At 38.4% G+C, this 18735-nt stretch overlaps 1 protein-coding gene across 1 annotated transcript; it reads left to right on the plus strand.

Annotated features, from left to right (window-relative positions):
- The first annotated feature begins 3602 nt into the window (after nt 1-3602).
- On the plus strand, nt 3603-17238 carry LOC128934001 (transmembrane protein 180-like). The gene is made up of 7 exons (XM_054271241.1): nt 3603-3755; nt 4493-4536; nt 5909-6599; nt 9544-9698; nt 11111-11194; nt 12220-12363; nt 17106-17238. Exons 1-7 carry the CDS (start codon nt 3603-3605, stop codon nt 17236-17238), a joined length of 1404 nt encoding a protein of 467 aa, XP_054127216.1.
- Nucleotides 17239-18735: the final 1497 nt, after the last annotated feature.

Below are 18735 nucleotides of genomic sequence, written 5' to 3' on the forward strand. Positions count from 1 at the left end.
ACTTAGCCGAACCTCTCCCCCTTCTGGCCGGGCTGCGCCGGCGGCAACGTGGCAGCTGCTGCCGCCGCCCGCCCCCCGCCTCCCGCGATTCAAACACAGCACCCTCTCCTCGCCTCGCCGGCGGGCGGCCAATGGGGAGCCGCCCGCCGCACAGATCGAAAGGAGGCTAAACCAATCATAAGGCGAATTCATGTCAAACAGCCAATGAGAGCAAAGAGAGGGCGGGCCCGGGACAGCCGCGCCCCGCCCCGCCCCGCGGTGCGCAGCCTCCCGTCACAAGAGGTGGGTCGGTGCCGCTGGAAGGGGCGGTGGTCGCCGGCGCTTAGGGGCGCTGATGGCGGGGCGCGGCTGCTGAGCGATGTCGGCTGCGGCTTGTGGCGGAGCAGAGCTGGCACAGGCCGGGTTGGGACAGTGCGACTTGGCGTAGGAAAAGCCGGGGCTCATTGTTGTCCCGCGCTGGGAGCGCTGAGGGAAGACCCCGTGAGGAAGGACCCGGCGTGGCGTCCAGGTGCGGGCCGCCTCTCCGCCGGCGTGCGGGAGGGGAGGGCGGAACGGGGAGCCTGCAGTCCGTAAAGGGCTGGCTCCATCCCCGCACCTCGCTCGAGCAGCCGCCGCTCGCTCTCGCCTCTTTACCGCACAAAGCGGAGGGAGCCGTGTTTCCTGTCCAGGGACCTGCTGAGAGAAACGAGCGTAACTTCCCCATTGTTAACACAGCAAAGGTGCAGTCCTGCGAGCGCCCCGAGCCTGGCGGAGCGGGCACCGGCCGGTGCCGCAGCCCGGCTCCCTCTGTGAGCACTCCCGAGAGCCTCCCCTCAGTGCTGCCCCTCGGGACCAGCAGCGCGTTTATTCTGGTTTCCGTCTTAATGTGGTGCAGTCACGTCAGAAGGATGAGGAAGACCCGTGTGTCCAACCAGTCTGTCAGGGCTGTGAGCATTGCACAGCGGTTCGGGGCCCAGAACGGCAGGGCAGGATGTCGGCTAGGGCGCCTCAGGCAACGTTTGCTATTATCTCTCGGAATCCACTTTTCTTCTTTAGACTCTTGTTCTAATTTCTTTTAGCAGTTGTCATCCTGCTGTGGGAGAAACGCAGGTAATGTCACAGTGCATCTCACTGGCCCCAACAGCCTGTTCTTTCAGCCTCTGAGTATTAACGCAGTTGTAACCACTAGAAATTTCTGAAACCGATTTGCCTTCTGTGAGTCACAAAATGTTCACCAGGGCTTTAACCTGCTCAGTATAAAGGCTGACTATTAAGAAGAGGGAGGGGATGCTCATGCATGATTTCATTGTAGTGCTATTAAAGGGAACATCTGGGGAAGGAAGTGTGGTACCTCAACTTCTAATTGAACCTATTTCATAAACAAGGTGCATGACTAGATGTACCAATTAGGGTAAAGTTGTGTCAGATCCTGCTTATTACCTTAGTCATGGTACTAGAGACCATGTTTGTGCATTGTTAGAAGATTTTTGTTGAAGGAATTTCAAATGTCTTTCAGATTTTCTATGGGGACTATTTTTTATTGGTGTCAGAAGGAATCAAGTCAAACAATTTAGAAATGACTGCTGGTAATGTTAGTGTGAAGCACTTTTATTCCTGGTGCTTGTGGAATTGGAAGGAAAGTAAAGTTTCCCATTTCTCCATTTTGAAGACCTGTGCAGGGTGCTCCAGGTGGAAATAGAAGTGGAATGTCTACCTTTCCAAAAGCCCTAATACCCACCATATAAATAATTTCATTAAGTATATTTGTGAAGGTTTGAAAGAGCAAATGTGGCACTCGCCAATAACAAACTCATTCTAATGACTTTCATATTAATATCACACTTATTTTTTAAAATAATCATTTAAATTATACATCTTTTCAATAACCTTTTCCTTCATTTTAGGTTTCTCAGTAAAAGATTGTGAAACCAAACTTGCTACAAAAATGCAAAATTTTGTCACCTGAAAATGGTATTGTCTTAACAGATGTAGAAAAATAAGTTTGAAGATAGATATTATGGTCATTCTCAAATATTTTTAAAAATCAGTCATATTCTCAGAAATAAATTGGATTTAATGAAACGAATCCTAGGATTCCAGTTGTTTGTCAGCTTGACTTTTTTCTTAGCTATAAAATGAAGTCACCTACTCTTTGCAACATGTTTCATATCACAGCATATTATATATGCAAAATGCATCCACACTTTATTTGCTCTTCAAGAGTTCATTTCCCATGGTGGGGGGATGGAAAAACTGCCTGTTCCATCTCCCCAGTCCCACCTGATCCGTGGCTTTTGTGTGGTGATTCGGAAGTTCCTCCCTTCCTGCACAGCAGCCTCTCTTCAGCCGCCTTGTAAACCACAGGAAGGCTGGAAGGAGCCTTGGCTTTCATTTCCTGTTTCTTCCATGGTTATTTTTATGAGGAGCTGCTTCCAGAGCTGCTGATCAAGCAGATATTCAAAGCAGGTGTTTTGATGGATATGTGAAAACTGCATTTATGGTAAAATAGTTGATATGCAGAGGAGCAAAGTGTGAACTATTGGCATAAAGCAGGTTGTGAAGCTCTGCATAGTAAGGCTGAAATTTCAGCTTGAGGAATCAAAATTAATAGCAGACAGCTTTCTTCAACAGATGTAAAAATGAAGAAAGTCTCAGTTAAAAACCAGATACTTGTGAGTAATTATGTATTGGGCTTATAGAATCAAGTATAATACATAATGATGTATGGTCTAGGGCTACTTTTAGGTAGCTGTTAAACAACTTTAAAAGGTAGAGGTTCCCTGGAGCTGGCTACTTTCATGGCATAGTTCACACCAAACATGCAGAGATAATTGATGGAAAAGATCAGCATATTAAAAATTTGTTGGCTGAATATCTGAATGGTAGATTAAAGAAATTTGTATTCTTGGGCTGAATCTCTGCTATGTGGGCATACATAAAATGGTGTGTGTGCTACTTGTTATGTTTTATTTACATGCACCCTTCCATACCATGAAAATGTAAATTTAAAGGTGTTTTGTTTTAATTTTTTTATGATTTATTAGGTGAAAATATTGCTTCCATGACTTCTTAACAATTAGTATTTTAGAATAGGAGGACAAAGCTTGGTATTTGTTTTGAAAGAAATATTCATCTACGTGCATGCTGCATTTGACATTCACAGCATTGGAATACATAAGGAGTTGAGTCACTTCATTCCAACACAGTCCTTAATTTTAAGAATATATAACTAGCAAGAAAGATCTGAAATGCATGCAATTACTTTGAACTCTACACCAAGAGGAGTGTTTGCAATAGCAAATTTTTAAGTGGAGTCTATACATCAGTTAGGAAGGGTTTCTTTCAAATTTTTGTCTACTTGTTCCATTGACTTCTAAATACTGATTATACTTAGAAATGCCATCTAATAACTTATTATTTTGGGCTCAGTTTCTTATCACTCAGTGAAATGTGTTTCTAATTTAACACAAAAGGAAGAATGGGAACATTTTGCTCCAATAGTACATTTCTTCACCTCTGAAACAAGCAAATCCCCCATGTTTTTCTAATTTGCAAAATTATTCTACTAATTGTTGTAATTCTCTTTTGTAACTTGAGGAAGAAGAGAGCTGTACTCCTGGAAGATGAAGATTCTCTGGGGAATTCATGCTAATGCACTGGCCTATTCTATGACTACCTTAGGTGCTGGAATGATGAACAGCATTTTTAATTTCTACTACGTTAAGCTTTTCCTAAACCGATACAAAATTTCAGAAACAGGATTTCATGTGGCACAGGTACTGTACAATGGAATATTTTGATTGCCATATGGTGCTATGTGTCAGTGTTATTACCACAAAATGATCCTTTTAATGACAGATTAATTTTGGAATCATTGCAATTAATTAGCAGTAAATTGTCTTTGACTTTAGTTAATCCATAAACAAGGGAACTTACACATAAAGCACATCATTTACAGTCTGTAGAGTAAAAATCTCCAGACTTAATTGCTGAAAAGATTTTTATGTTTGATAGCTTGAAGTAATTTTCTAAACTGATTTTGCACCTCAGCTCCATAGATAAGTTTGACATTAGTGCTTTCCTATGAACTGTTTAAGTACTTAAATACTGCATTTATCCTGCAAGTCATTATCCATGTGAGTAACTCACATTGTAAATGGTCTCCTGAAAGTAATGGGCCAGCTCATGTTTTGAATTAACTTGCTGTGAGAGTAATATCTGAGCTGTGCAGGATGAAAGCCCAGATATATAAGGTTTTGAAAGAATAGTCTCAGAGACAGTTTATTTCACATGTAGTTGGTCACCTACCTACTTACTCAATCTTATTTTTTCAAAATTTCTATAAACCTATGAATACCCATAAGAATTTGTTTTAGAGTCTGTTCTACTCTGAGTAGCTTTTCTATATATTTATTTATTGTCTGAATAGAAGTTTCTTTTAAATAAATATGCTGTGTTTGCATAATCTCTGTAGAGGAATGACAGTAGTGACAAACTCCCTTGTTTGTGGCAGGTTGTGTTTATGGTCTGGAACGCCGTCAATGATCCCCTTTTTGGGTATGTGAAAAATGCCAATCACTTGTTTTTAAAATTTTAATAGTTTACTAGTAATAAAATGGTTATAAAAATAGTAATACAGTTAGAGTAATAATGATTTGGACAATTTGAATTAGGACAATATGAGACAATAGAAACAAAGACTAAAGGACAGTCTGGGTACCTTTTCTGGGCAGCACGAGCCTGAAAAAGGACACGTGTTAACAGAGGATTAACCCTTAAAACCAACAGCCTGTTCCATATTCATACATCTCATACATGATGCATAAATTCCATTCAAACACAGGATTCTGGCTGGTCATCCTCAACTTCTTCCTCATAATCCTAACAGTGTCATCCTGCCCGAGCGAGGTGGGAAGAAGTTTGTTTCTCCTCATAATGGGGCAATAAATTCTCTTTCTTGTCATGGAAGTATTTTATGAAAAATCCTTTTGTTAGGATCTTTTTTCCTGAGAAGCTGAGAAACTTAATCTTCTCCGTGTTTTGCTGCTTTGGAATGTGATTTGGAGAATTTTTTACCCAGCATGTGAAATTGTTTTTACTTGATGACCAATGACAGCCACCTCTGTCGAGGCTGTGAGCAGTCACAAGATTTTATTATCATTCCTTTCAAGCATTCTGATGAAATCCTTTCTTCTGTTCTTTAGTGTATATCATTTATAACATATCATTAATAATTAATATATAATTTTCTATAATAATAACAACTAATATTCTAACTAACTAAAATAATAACTAATATATAATTTTCTTTTACTATAATATCATAAAATAATAAATCAGCCTTCTGAAACATGGAGTCAAGATTCTCATCTCTTCTCTCATCCTGGGACCCCTGCAAACACCACTACGCCTTCCCTGAAAGATGTAGGTGTCCTGTGGCTGCTATCTCTGTGCAAGTCCTTTCTTTTAGAAAGAAAGTATCCTACATAGCATAGTTTCTATTTTAACATTTTGTTATAACCTAGAACTATATTTAACACACTATTTAAGAGAATATGTCACTGTAGGACATGAAACAACACGAGCGCACACACCGCTGCTCTCAAGGTGAAGAAAAAGGGAAGTTTATTTTCTGACTCCAGCATTTATAGTTTTTCAAAAGTGACAGTGGATTGGAGGGTGACAGTGCCACCTCTCCAGTGACACTGGGCAAACTAGCAGTCCATCAAATTTCTCCTCCTCCATAAAAGAACGCAAAAAGAAAGTGTGTGAGAAAGTTTGCTACAAGAATGTAAACATCAGAAGGCTTAGAAAATCTTAAAAAATCAGGGTGACAAGAATTAATACAGCATTAATTTCTAACACAGCACATATGATACTGATGTTAATATTTGAGAAAAACCAATGGTAAAATCCTCATTTTCCCCAGGTACATTCAGGACAACTCCCGGCTGAAGTGCTGCGCGCGGCGCCAGTTCTCCATCCTGTACGGAGCCCCCCTGTACGGCCTGGCCTTCCTGCTGCCCTGGTTCCCCTGGAGGCTCTATGGGGAGGGTGACTGGCTCTGCAGCCTGCACCTCATCGTGGCCCTGTGTGCCTTTGACGGGCTGCTGACCTTCGTGCTGCTGGCGCAGTGCGCGCTCTTCACCGAGAGCTGCCCCCGCCACGACAGCAGGCTCAGGCTCATCAAGTACAGCCAGGTGGCCACGCTGCTGGGCTCCACCAGTGTTCTGTTCTGTGGGCTCATATCTGATAATATGGAAAACTTTGGGTATTTTCAGGTTTTCGTTGTTTTGATCGCAGCGCTAGCGACAGCTTGTATGTGTTGCACGGGTAGATACAGCACGAGTCAGTATGAGCAGAGGGAAGGTCACGTGGAGGATGCTAATCTGGAAAATGGTGATGGAGCTTTCTCCTTGGCCTCAGTGGTTTCATTGACCAAACAGATCATGACAGAGAAGAACTTTCTGTGTTTTGTAACAATGAACTTCTTCCAAGTCTTCCACCTAGCATTCTACAACAATTTCATGATGATCTTCGCGGATAATCTCATTCCTAAGGATGTCCTTTCTTCCTCAGTAAGAAGTGTCATGTATGGAGCAGGTTTTATTTGTCCTCAGGTAGGTAGTTATGCTGTATTTCTGAATATGAAAACCTGTTGTTTTAGTAGTTCACAGTATCCATTTAATGTCTGAAAAAATGTTGTATTTGGCATAAGGCATTTACAAAATGAGTATTAAATGTGACTCCCCAGTGCTCTAGAAGAAGAAAATACCTCAGTGCAGGCTGATCAAGTGTAAGAGGTAGAGGGAGCAGACAGACAGGCTGGTGGAACATGTGTTTAAGACAACATGAGACTTGAGTAGGAAAGGGATGAATGTTTTGTATCCTCCAGCACTTATAATACCTAAGCATAAAGGAATGAAAAACATGGCCAAGATCAAATGCTTCTAAAGCAAAATCTACAGAATTCTGAATTCCTTTTTGTTTTGATTTGTTTTCCAATGCTGTGTATTACAAATGAAAGACTGGGCTCTTCTTCAGGAAGTTTCTGAAATAAAATGCTCAAAATACCAGAAAAAATTTTAAAGTATGAAAAGCATTGTTAAAATATGTGGTATCTCAGTCATGGAAACCAAACAAAACTCTAAATAGCTGCTTTTGGAGAAAAATACATTCCCATTTATTTTGTGGATTGGTCTCTTGGTCAGCAGTATTTATGGGGAAGAAAGACATCCTTTTAAGAGCCCAGTCAGGGATGAGGGGAGGAATAATGAACTGAAAAGAGAAAGAGAACCCAAAAGAATAATGTGTGAAAACAAGCAGAAAAAGTATATCCCACAAATTTTGACCATACTTCTCAGCAGTAAATTAAAAATTCCTCTGTTCATTGCCTTCTAACTTCTTTCTCTAGATCTTTAAAAACTTTCTCTGTGTTTACCTGTTGGATGCTGAAAGTTAGGATACTCAAAATATGGGTATCCTGACATTCATCATAGGTGCTGGTGGTGTTGAGAATTTTTTAAAATCAGGCTGTTATATTCATTACATTGTAATGGGTTTTGATAAGTAATATGTATAAGAAGATAAATGAAAATGCAACTGGAATTCACAGCTCAATTTCAGTTCCCATTTGGGCTTTTGCATATAAAACATAGAGATCCTGAACATACCTTCTGTTCCATAACTCCTGACTATCTGTAATTTCAACTTTTGTCCTCATCACAGCTTTAATAGTTTTGGGATTTTCCGCTGTACCTCAGGCAGTTAGGTAATGAACTTTGGAAACAAATCAGAAGCTACAGAAGTTAGGAAATAATTTTAAATAATTATTTAAAGGAAATAATCTTAAATAATTTTACACTTAATATATAGCAATCACTTTTATTGATAAAATCAGTGTGACAGTGTGAAAAGAACAATCTTTCAGAAAATGCATCCCTCCCTGCTCCCCAGAGACTCTTTGTCTAGGAGGTCACTGAACCGTGGAGGGTTTGCTGTGACCTTATTTTTCTCAGGTTTTGTCCCTTTGAGCTCAAGATACAATAAGAGAATTCTTTGATGGCAATGTCCTGAACTTCACTTACTGGAAAAACACCCAACCCTTGTAAAATAAAGCTCCTTTTTATGAACTCTGCTTCAGTGGCCTCTGCTAGAATTCAGCTTCTGACTTAGGTTCCTTCTGGTAGTGGATGTGAGGAGCACAACCTGCCCACAAGGAAAATGTTGCTGTAACATAGACAAACAACTCTGAATGTGCATCATTGTTTGTATTTTCCTTACAAACACACAGTCTTAAAGACGTGCAAGTAGTGAGGAATTTTCTAAGTCATAAGTACTTCCTGAGACAGGGTTATTTTGCAATTACAGGGAGACAGGAACATGGTGTTTACAATAGCAGGCATTACATGATCCCTTAGTATTTCTAGAGGAGGCACTTTTCAGCAAAATCCCTGAAAAGAGCCAGGGGGAGAAATATGTTTTAAATTTCTTATAACAAGATATTTTTCTTATACCACCTTTCCAGATTTGATTTACCTCCGTGATCAAGTAGAAATCTTGAGCTTTTTATACAATAGCATTTGCCATGGTAATCCTTGTCTGACCATAGCATCCTGGCTTTATTTGTTATGTTAAAGCAGTGAGTGTGGGAACAATTGTACAAGGAAAATTCTTCCCTGTTCTTCATCTGAATATTACACAGTTCATCTCTGTAACACAGAAGAAAGGAGAAAATGTGGATCATTATACAGATTTTTTTTCGTATATTTGTGACAGAGATGAGGACCATGTACATGTAGATGGTGACAAAAGCCCATATAATGAAAAGAACATAATTCATTACAGAATGTCCTATTGAAACTGAAAAGTGAGGAGCAAGTAGAACTTAAATTTTGTTCATACTCTAATCAGCACTTAATATAATTTTCATGAGTTAGCCAGTCACTAGATTCTCAGAATCTGCTCCTTGCCAAGATTGGCAAAATTAACACTCAGCCATATACAAGCACTGGGCTCTGCCTTTCTGTGCTTGCTAGCAAAGCCTCTGCCTTGCTTTGTTAAAGCTGTCCTGGTGAGCTTGCTTTGACAGCTTAAAAATCATGCTTGATTTCTATAAATGTCAGTGAAAATAGTAATATCAATGAAAAAGCAATGACTGAAAATACATATTTTCAGCAGTTACGTGGCAAGATGCTTGATTTACAGTTACCATACTGCAGAGCTAATACTTTAAGAAATAACAGAAGTAAAGATCATGAGCATTAAATAATAGTTAGGCATTGTGGGGAACTGTTTCCCTCAGGATACAGCAGTTCTCAGGCTGGTTTTTCAGTGAAAGGAGACTGTACCTAGTAGAAGTGGCATAGAATGAGCCAGTAGAGAGTTGTCTTTGTTCAATTTCTGTTTTTTTATTTTGTTGAACTTCTTAGAAAGGGTCATTGTTTGCTTTTTCTTTTCTTTAAAGGGTATTAATTATGTCAGGTCTGTGTTTTATAGCTCTCCTAATGCTGAGACACTGTACTGTACCTTTTCATCTTATATGTGTATATATTATCTTTTCAGTGCCTTGTTCTTCTTAGTCATGCTTGGTTGAAGAAGTTTGGTTATTACAGAATCATCTTATTTTCCTTTTACTATGAAGGAGTAGCTGCTGCTGTCATGTGTCTTCTAGGGCAAGAACACCATTATCTGCTGGCATTTTATGTCACAACAAACATGTGAGTAAATCCACTCCCCTGTTATAGACACAGCTGAAATACTTCTAACAGAGCAGACACTTGCTTTTATTTACCATGAAGATTCTGCCTCTGCTTTCATGGTTTTCATTCTGTTTCACTTGCCAGAAAAGTTGGAACTCCAGTTACAGCTTTTCTTTTTTTCATTTTATTTTGTTTTAGCTTTTATTTTCTGCTTGAAATAAAAAAAAACCCTTGAATGCAAACAGCAATTATGGTTTGCAGGCACATGCCTCCAGTACTTTAACCTGAGATGCAAGGGAAGGAGAATTTCATGAGGAGCTCAGCAGAGGAATCAGCCTCTCTCCCCAGGGAGTTTGCTAGGAAAGCTCAGCCCTCACCCTGTGTTCCAGGAGCCCTTTTGTGCTGCACTGCAGCAGATCTGGGTAACTCAGGTTGGGTGCCCAGCACTGAGCCCATTCCTCTGGTGCTCAGTGTAAGATGCCAAGCTGCAGTAATTTCACATAAGTACATAATGATACATGGAAAACTTTATTTCAAGATAAAGAGCTGTTTGTATCAGAATACTGTTACAGCAGTTCGGTTTTATTTCTTCATGTTCTCTTTCATTGTTGTCTTTCTCCATGTTCTTTCCTGCCCTCTTTTTCTTCATCTTTCCCTCCCCACCCCATTTTCTTTCTTATTTTCAGTATTGCAGTCGTGGCCTACTCTAACACTGAATTGTGTGAACAATAAATTGAATTTCGTTATCTGCATGTTTTAAATGATGAAGATGTGTTTTGATTTCTCCAAGAAAAAATTCTGAGGTACCTAAGACTGTATGTTTAAAGTGCTAGTTGTTCAAAGTACCTTGATAGTAAAAGCTCATCACACCCAAAATTTAATGACACAGAAATTGTAATATTTTAATTTATTGTTTCATTTGGTTATTTGTTAACAATCAGCTTTGTATGTGTGTGTTTCTATGTGTGTGTTGCAAATCTATATACATCTATATACACCATAAATTCAGATCTAGGAATGCATGTAAACTATTCTTTCTGTTCTAATTCTTCCACCTTGAAGTTTATCTTCCACATGGTCATGTCTTTTCCAGATTTCAAGAGCAAATTTTCAGTTTCCCCTTTTTCTGAGGTGTTTCTTTTCTCCTGATCATTTAAAATTACATTTACTGTTAGTGTAAAGTTATTTTCAAAGAGTCCATGACCTTGAAAACCTCCCCGCTTTTAGGTTTGCATATTGGCTTCTAATTCTCAACCAAGAACAGATCTGGTAATGCTTTCAGATAGATCACCATGTTTTAAGGGACATCTCAGCTTTGTGTGTTTGCAGAATATTTGTGTTGGTATGTTTGTGTTTGAATGTCAGTTACAATTTCATTATAAAGTAAATATAAGAACTATGAACATCTGAAATATTTTGTTTTTCTTTAGGGTAATTGTGCAAGCTTCATTTAGCTTGTTCAATTTGCCTTTGGCAGATATTGTTGATGCAGATTTAATAAAGCACAAGAGGAGGTAAGTCAGTCATTGCAGTTTTTTTAAACATGCTGTTTGCCTTGTTATTCTTTGGTAATAAATTATGTAAAAGTAAAGACAGTAAATGATCTGGGATCCTTGGTACACAAGTACTTTTTGTGAGAGCAGCTTAGCACAAGTGAAGATCAGAACTTGAGTAAAGTTTCCTGCAGTTCCTTCAGAGAATTTAAACAGATTATTAGCGCATTTCTCTTTTTTCTTATACTATAATATAAGCCAAGTCCTTCCACTTTTTCTAGCTTTATTTTTTCTAGCTTCAATTGAATTACTTTGTAACCAGGTACATCTGTAATCATGTATAGAATTTTTCTGAATGAGGCCTTTCCAAGATGGAAAAGGTGTTAAGAAAGCTTTGCCTATGCTAGGTAAAATGCAGGTTTCAAAGTATTAACTGGTTCCTTAATCTCCTGAAATAAAAGTGATAAACCTGCTGCAGAATAGCATATTGCAACTCATTGATCTTTTGGATTTTTATCAAAGTGCACATAACTTCCTGTTGGTTCAATCAGTTGTTAGGTAAGTGTAGACTCACTCCTGTTAAAGAACTTGCCCCTCAAATCTGTTGCTTTCATGAGGAAAAAATTACCTCATTTTCTGGCCTATGCATGCAAGATCTTCAGTTGTAATTAATTCTCCATGCATTGTTCAGTCTAATTTAACTTTAATAATTACTCAAAGTGCACAAAGTTGAATTTAAGTATGAGTCACTTCAGAATTAAGGCCAAGCTGTGTCTATGTATATATCTGTGTGTGTGTATATATATATATATATATATATATATATATACTCATACACACACCCCATAGAGGTTTGTAAGCTTTAATTTCCAAATAAATTGAAATTTCATTATGAGAGTAGATCTGCTATAATGAGCGTACTATATGAATCCAAAGATCATGATATTTAGCATTTGCACATTCAAGCTTTTTAAAATCACAATTGTAATTAATACACTAATAAGTTTGTGTTGTGCATTAATTTGTTTTTTCCCCAAATATTTTAGATTACCACTTTCCTCTATGGTTTTTGGTACCAATGCTTTATTTACCAAGCCTGCCCAGTCTTTGGCTCCAATGGTTGTGCTTACAATACTGAATCATTATGGATATTATAACCTGAATAATGTACCTGGTCGTCCTGATATAAGGTGGGTTCAAAAGAGATACTTTGTCTTAGAAAATAACATTAAATACTCCTGTAATCTAAAAATAAAATTGATCAGCAATTACTTTGCATCAACTGCACTTCAAAAACATTAACATTTTAAAAATACTTATCAGTTGTTTTTGTCTGTGTAGAAGCACAAAGGTTTTTTAAAGAGTAAATAATTTATTAAACAATATACATGAGGATATCTACCTATTTTGAAAAGCAAAGGATACTTTTCATCCCCTGGCTTTTTGCAATAAAAGAAGAAAATGTTTGAGCTCACTTAATAGCTCTTATTAAGATACATGTTGTCCTGGCATCTGCATTTTGTTTACCTCATAAACCTACTTCCTTAAATATATAATATAAAAAGTTAATCAGATTGTTGTTGTTGTTGGTTTTTGGTTGATTTTTGAGAGAAAGCAGTATAATCACTGGAGGGAGAGACTTTGCCTGGAGTAGGAATGGAGCATTTTGGCTCCAATAGTCCTTACCATTCTAATGCTAATGATTTCATTGCAGTCCCTGGAGACCTTAATACAGCATAAAGCTCTGGTTGCTGGTTAGTTGGACATGTGTGGGCTTTTATAAAAATAAATTAACAGGGAATAACCACACTGAAAGGGTCACAGGCTGTATTTATGACCATCAGGAGGAAGTGGCAACAGAAGGAACAACAGAAGTCAGGGCTAAATGGAAAATTCAGTCCTGATTAGGATTTACTTGAGGGAACAACATGAATATCCTGAGAGCTACACAGCTCTCCTAAACCTTTAGTAAAAACCTAAAGGAACAGATAAACACAATTTTATATGAACTTTTGTGGATATAGCTCCTGAGGGAGAGAAGTCTGGTTATGAGAGACCTAACGTTAGGAGAACATTCCATATTTGAGGAATTTTCTAAAAAAAAATGTATGAGGACAAGCATGACATAAAAGAACAACAGGTGGTCTTCAGAAATGCATCCAGACAGAAGCAAAGGCAGCTTAAGTTTGAGGCTATGTGTGAGAACAGCTTATTTTAATGCATTTTTTAGATAGCCAGTGAGATGATGAGAAGAGGACATGAACCTCATTATAATGTCAAATAAGATGAGTGATTTTTGCAGAAGACTGGTAGGTTGAACTGGATGGGGATATGAGAGGGCTGAATATATTCATCTTGATGATTCAGAGAAATTCAGATTTGAAACATAAAGACTGCAGTTCTGATCCCTTTCAATCAGAGAAATGATCCCTTTGTGGATGGATTTTAAATCACAGTAGTCATAAATCTTTTTTGCCTGGTAAATAGCCCCTGGACTATAGCAAGCAACAACTAATTTATTATATAGAGGTTGAAATACTTGGAATGCTTAGTCTATAAATCCTGTGTTTTCACTTGAGTAATGCTGAAATTTTATTTATTTCACTCAGGCCAGGAACAACCTAAAACATACAAAGCTGAGATTAGTGAATCAGAGCACCTGAAATATATATTTCTCTTGCCCATCCTTTCAAAAGTAATTTCTTAAATATGAAGCAGTTTGCTTGTGTTTCCTGTATATTTGGTGTGTGAATGGGATTTCCTTTGCTTGCAAATGGAGTACAGGGTTGATACACAATCCATGAAGACCAGAAAGCTCAAAGTTGTTTCTAGGGAGTCACTTTGCCCTTGGCACTGTTCTCAGACCATGGACTGAGCTAAAACTACTTTATATATATATATATATATATATATATATATATATATATATATATATATATATATATAAAACCTATTGGCTGGTCTCATATTTCAGCTATAGAAAGACAGTCAAAATACACTTGCCCCAGGACCAAGTTGTTTGAGGACAAACAGAAATTAAATGAAAGAGATTGTTTAAAATACACCCAAACTGTTTTGGGGGGAAAAAAAGCTTTTCACACATGTGAATTATATAAAATGAAGTGTTATGACCCATACCAATACAATCTCAGCTCTGTCCTTCCTCCTTCTCCAGAGCTGGCAAAATCTATTAAGTGCTTTGGAAAGCATTTGCTTTGTTAGGTGTAGTGGCAGTGAATTGTGGAGATAGTACCGAGGACCCTTATTCTGCATTAACAAAATGTTTGGGCCCTGAATAAATATGTCTGAAGAGTTTCCAGCAGTGTTGTTTACTGGGACAAGGCAGAGTATGCAGTCTATACACTATTTACTGCATTCTGAATTATTTTTAATAATTGATTTTACTAATAATTATTACTTTTTCTTGATCTGAGAGTTTGGGGATGACACAAAGCTGGGGCTGTGGCACAGGCACAGAGGGTCACACTGCCATTGGGGGGATCTTGGCAGGCTGGGGAAATGGGCTGGAATTAGACAAAGTCCTGCAGCAGGGCAAAGGTGATCCTTCCCCTCTGCTCACACACTGTGCCACATCCTTAGGAAGTGTGGGCACTGCACAGAATTAAGCACTTTGTCATGGAAAGTGGTTTTTAATGTCTTGAAAACTTGAGCAATACTTTGCAGAATGGAATGTCCTGATTTTTCCTTTCTTCCATCATCATAGCAAAAGCAGTATGTGCCCTGTGTGGCTTGAGATGGTTTTTGTTCTTGTCTGGGTTTTTTTTTTCAGTTTGGCTTGATTTTTTTTACTTTGCTATGGAAAGGATGCCTAGTTTAAAACCTCCCTCTTCTGGAGAGCCACTGCAACTACCACCAGCTTCTCTTGAGAGTGCTTTTCAAATTCGTTCTTCAGAATGAAGTTATTTTGCAGCAATTCTTCATTATTTATTGAAGGCACTTTAAACTGTCAGTGCTTTCATACTGAATTACTGAACTACCTGACATTCTGCTCAGAGTGATTTTAGGGCTGTTTAGGGAAACAATGTATGTTTTATTCCTGTGTGCAAAAAAAGGTATATGTGGAAATTTCTGGAGTTACTTGTTCAGCTATAATTGTGATAAAATCCAAGATCTGCTCTTGATTTATCCCAGTCCCTTAAGGAAATATTTTCCCATTCCTTGTTTAGTGTATTATATTTTTTCATAATTCCTGCAGTAACTTAAGGTTTTAGAGTACAACAGGTAATATTACTTTCTTAAATCAGCATAGTTCCAGTGAAACCAAATCAGGCTTGCACAGTGAGAGTGATTTTGCAGATGTTCTTTGTGTAAAGGTGGAATAATGTTAGCATTGAAAACTGCAATCCTCTTTAGTGTGCAGAGCAGGCCCAATGCAAGCCCCAGCATCCTGTTCACTGTGTCTGAGTCCTGTTCTCATCATGAGGTGGTTAAATCATGTGTCTGTGGGCTCCCTGTGGCACTGCTCCTGCAGTCCCTGGGGCAGCTGTGCCAGGGCTGTGCATGGTGTGGGCTCCTGCCCCTGGAGGTGCACTGGAAATGCACTTGGATCCAGGCCAGTAAACAGCTCCACATGGGAAATGATTGTCCCTGCCAATAAACATTGGCCGCGGCCCAGTGGCTGCCAGTGAACATTTCCAGCCACAAATGCAATTGCCCGAGTGATTGAGTGATTCACTCCTGAGCCTGGGGGCTTTTGTTTCTCCTGGAGCATCAGCATGGACATGGTTTGAGATAAACTGAGGGCTCATTTCTGAGCCTGGCTCGGTACTAAGGACAGAATCTGGGCTTTGTTGGAGGTTGCAAACATTTTTTCTGTTAAACTGAGCGAGACATGAGTTGATTCTTTCATGATTCAGAGGAGCTCTTAGGTTTTATTCCAAAACCTGCTCAAGGTTTGGGGGATTTTTCACAGATTTCAGGTTTTTTGGACCATATCCATAGCTGTGAGTCTCTTGTCTCATCCCTGAATACTAAGGAAAAATTAGAAAGGAACATAAACTGCCTCATGGAGAGAAAGTTCACTTAGGGGCTGTTTCTCAGCTTGAGTTGACTTTCCTGATATTTAAGTAATTAGAATCCCATAATTAACAGAATGCAAGTAGATAATGGTTCCTACTAGATGAATGCCAAAATGCATGCTTTGAGCTGTCAGAAACCATGCTGCTCATAAAAGGGAGCTCATTTAATTCCTGTATTTTCTTGCCTCATTCATATTTGCTGATGCTTTTATTTATTTTTCATTAGAGAAGATTTAAATGAGGAAATGCCATGCATTCATTACAAAAAAAGAAAACTAGTGTTAATTTTACATTTATTCTTTCTATGGCTTATATTATCTTGTAATCATTTATTTTAAAACCAAATGAACTAAGGCATGATATTTCAAATTGCCCTTGAAACCACACCTGAATTTTGTGCAATTATCATTATTTCTATCTAGCATTCAGCATCTAAAACATCACACTGTGGATAGTTAGAGCACAGATTTCAACTCAAATAAATTAATTTCATGTTCAAATGTTTGCTTCCATTTTCTACTTTTCTTTCTCTTCCAAATTTTTCAATCTTATTAAAGCTTTTTGGATGCTCTGTTCTAGAATTGGATGAAATTTGCTTTAATTGATTTCTATATTACATAATCAGGAAAGTTGTGAACAGGATTTCTTAGGTTGTATTAAAATTAACTCTTTCTATGCTAATTGTCTGAATTCCTCCCACCTAGAGAAAACAATATATAATACATATCTGTATGTAGAATTAGAAAATACACAAGATATTTCTATTTCTTTTACTTAGAATTGACAGTACAATAGCATGTCTTTGTTTATAATGGGAATGATTTAAAAATAACTTGTTTAGTGACCATGGAAGTTAATCTTCATATTGAAAGCTGTGCTCTCATTTGTTTCAGCAGGTCATTTTTGGATCTCCATGATGCCATGTTCTACCTGGTCTGTCTGGTTCCCTTCTGCATTGCATTCCTACAGATCCTGACCTGGACTCCCTTTTCCATCCAGAACAGCCACCTGGCAGCTCCACAGTAAATATGGAACCAGTGCTTCTCCTGCTGAACCACAAGAGAATTCAGTAAGTTTTCCATGTGAGAGAGCAAAATTGCAAGATGAAACACAGTTTGAGCTGTTTCATTCAGTCTCTACAGACTGTGACTACATTCAACCTTAATGCTGAGCCTACACAAGTTTTTCCTAGTTCAGTTGCTTTCTGTTAATGGGTTTTATCCTTAATTACTTTATTTAAAGTAATTTCTGGTATCTAATGATTCCTGTTAACTCATTTGAAGAAAGGATGTGGCAGATCAGGGAAAGAGATCCCAACCCAGCACCTGGAATTCCAGGGAACTGTCTTTTCTGAAGCCTACTTCAGAAAAGGCTTCAGAAAAGGCTTCAGGTGGATTCATTTTGCCATGCTGATAAAATGGCAGATCTCTGCAGTTAATCTGGAAGATCTCAGTGGATCCATCCCTCATGGATGGCAGGGAGATAAAATTTAGATGGTGTCTAGCTGGCCAGTGTCAAGACAAATCTGACAGCTACCATGGGAAGAGCCAAGAGAATTAACTACCCTGTGAAAGTCTGTAAGGCTGAAGGAGAAAAGGATTCAGATGCTGTTCAGTGTTGTTCAGTATGGAAAAAGCTCAGGAAGTCCTCACTGGCTTTCAGAATCTCTGGTTGGTGGAAGGTCAGTGCAGTTTTCTGGCTTTAAATGGCAAAATAATTTTGAAGGTACGCTATAGATAGTGCCTTACAGAGAATGTCATTGTGGCAAGGACAGCATTAGTCTGTGGGTGTAGGTTCAGCTCTTGGACAAATGGAGGCACACACAGTTCCTAAACCAAGCTCTCCCTGTTCACTGGTGTTATGTTGGCTAACTCATTTGGGCTGTGACTATTTAAGTTAATTTATGAATCATCAAGTTGAAATTAGTTAATTTCTGATTTTTTCAATGAATCCTTTGATTTTTATAAAATAAATGGGTTTTGACCAAAATTTAGAAACATTGAGTCCTCTCTTCATTTCACACATTGTAATGATAAGACACATGAGCATGTTTACAGTGCTCCCATTTAATCAATATTATTCTTCCCCCAGTATATCCACAGTGTAATAGTGCAGTGATAAATACCTTTAGCATAATACAGTCACTGCATTTTTGTATTTTGTTTTGCCTGGGCAAACACAGTTTTAGTAGCACTTTCTTAGGGAGTGCCACTTGAAAATACAAGAGCATTGTGTGGATCCCAGTTTTAAAAGGCTGAGCAAGCTGATGTTCAAGGCTCTGCACTTACTGTGACAGGTAACTTGGAACAGAAAGGAGTGTAAGAAATAGCTTTGCATTTTGGTGGACACCAGCATAATTTAATGAAGTCTGAGATTTGAAATACCAGAGTTGAAAAAAAACATTCATTTGTGCCTTGACTTTTACATTTGCAGAGCAGAAATAACATCATTTCCTTGCCTTTTTTGAAGTGTGAAGTGCTTTCAAGGCGATGAATGAAAAAGAGGGAGATCATAATTAAATAT

The sequence above is a fragment of the Melozone crissalis genome, unplaced genomic scaffold (genome assembly GCF_028551555.1).
Source record: "Melozone crissalis strain CALT ecotype California unplaced genomic scaffold, PUWL_Pcris_2 ptg000012l_1, whole genome shotgun sequence".
NCBI classification, from domain to species: domain Eukaryota; kingdom Metazoa; phylum Chordata; class Aves; order Passeriformes; family Passerellidae; genus Melozone; species Melozone crissalis.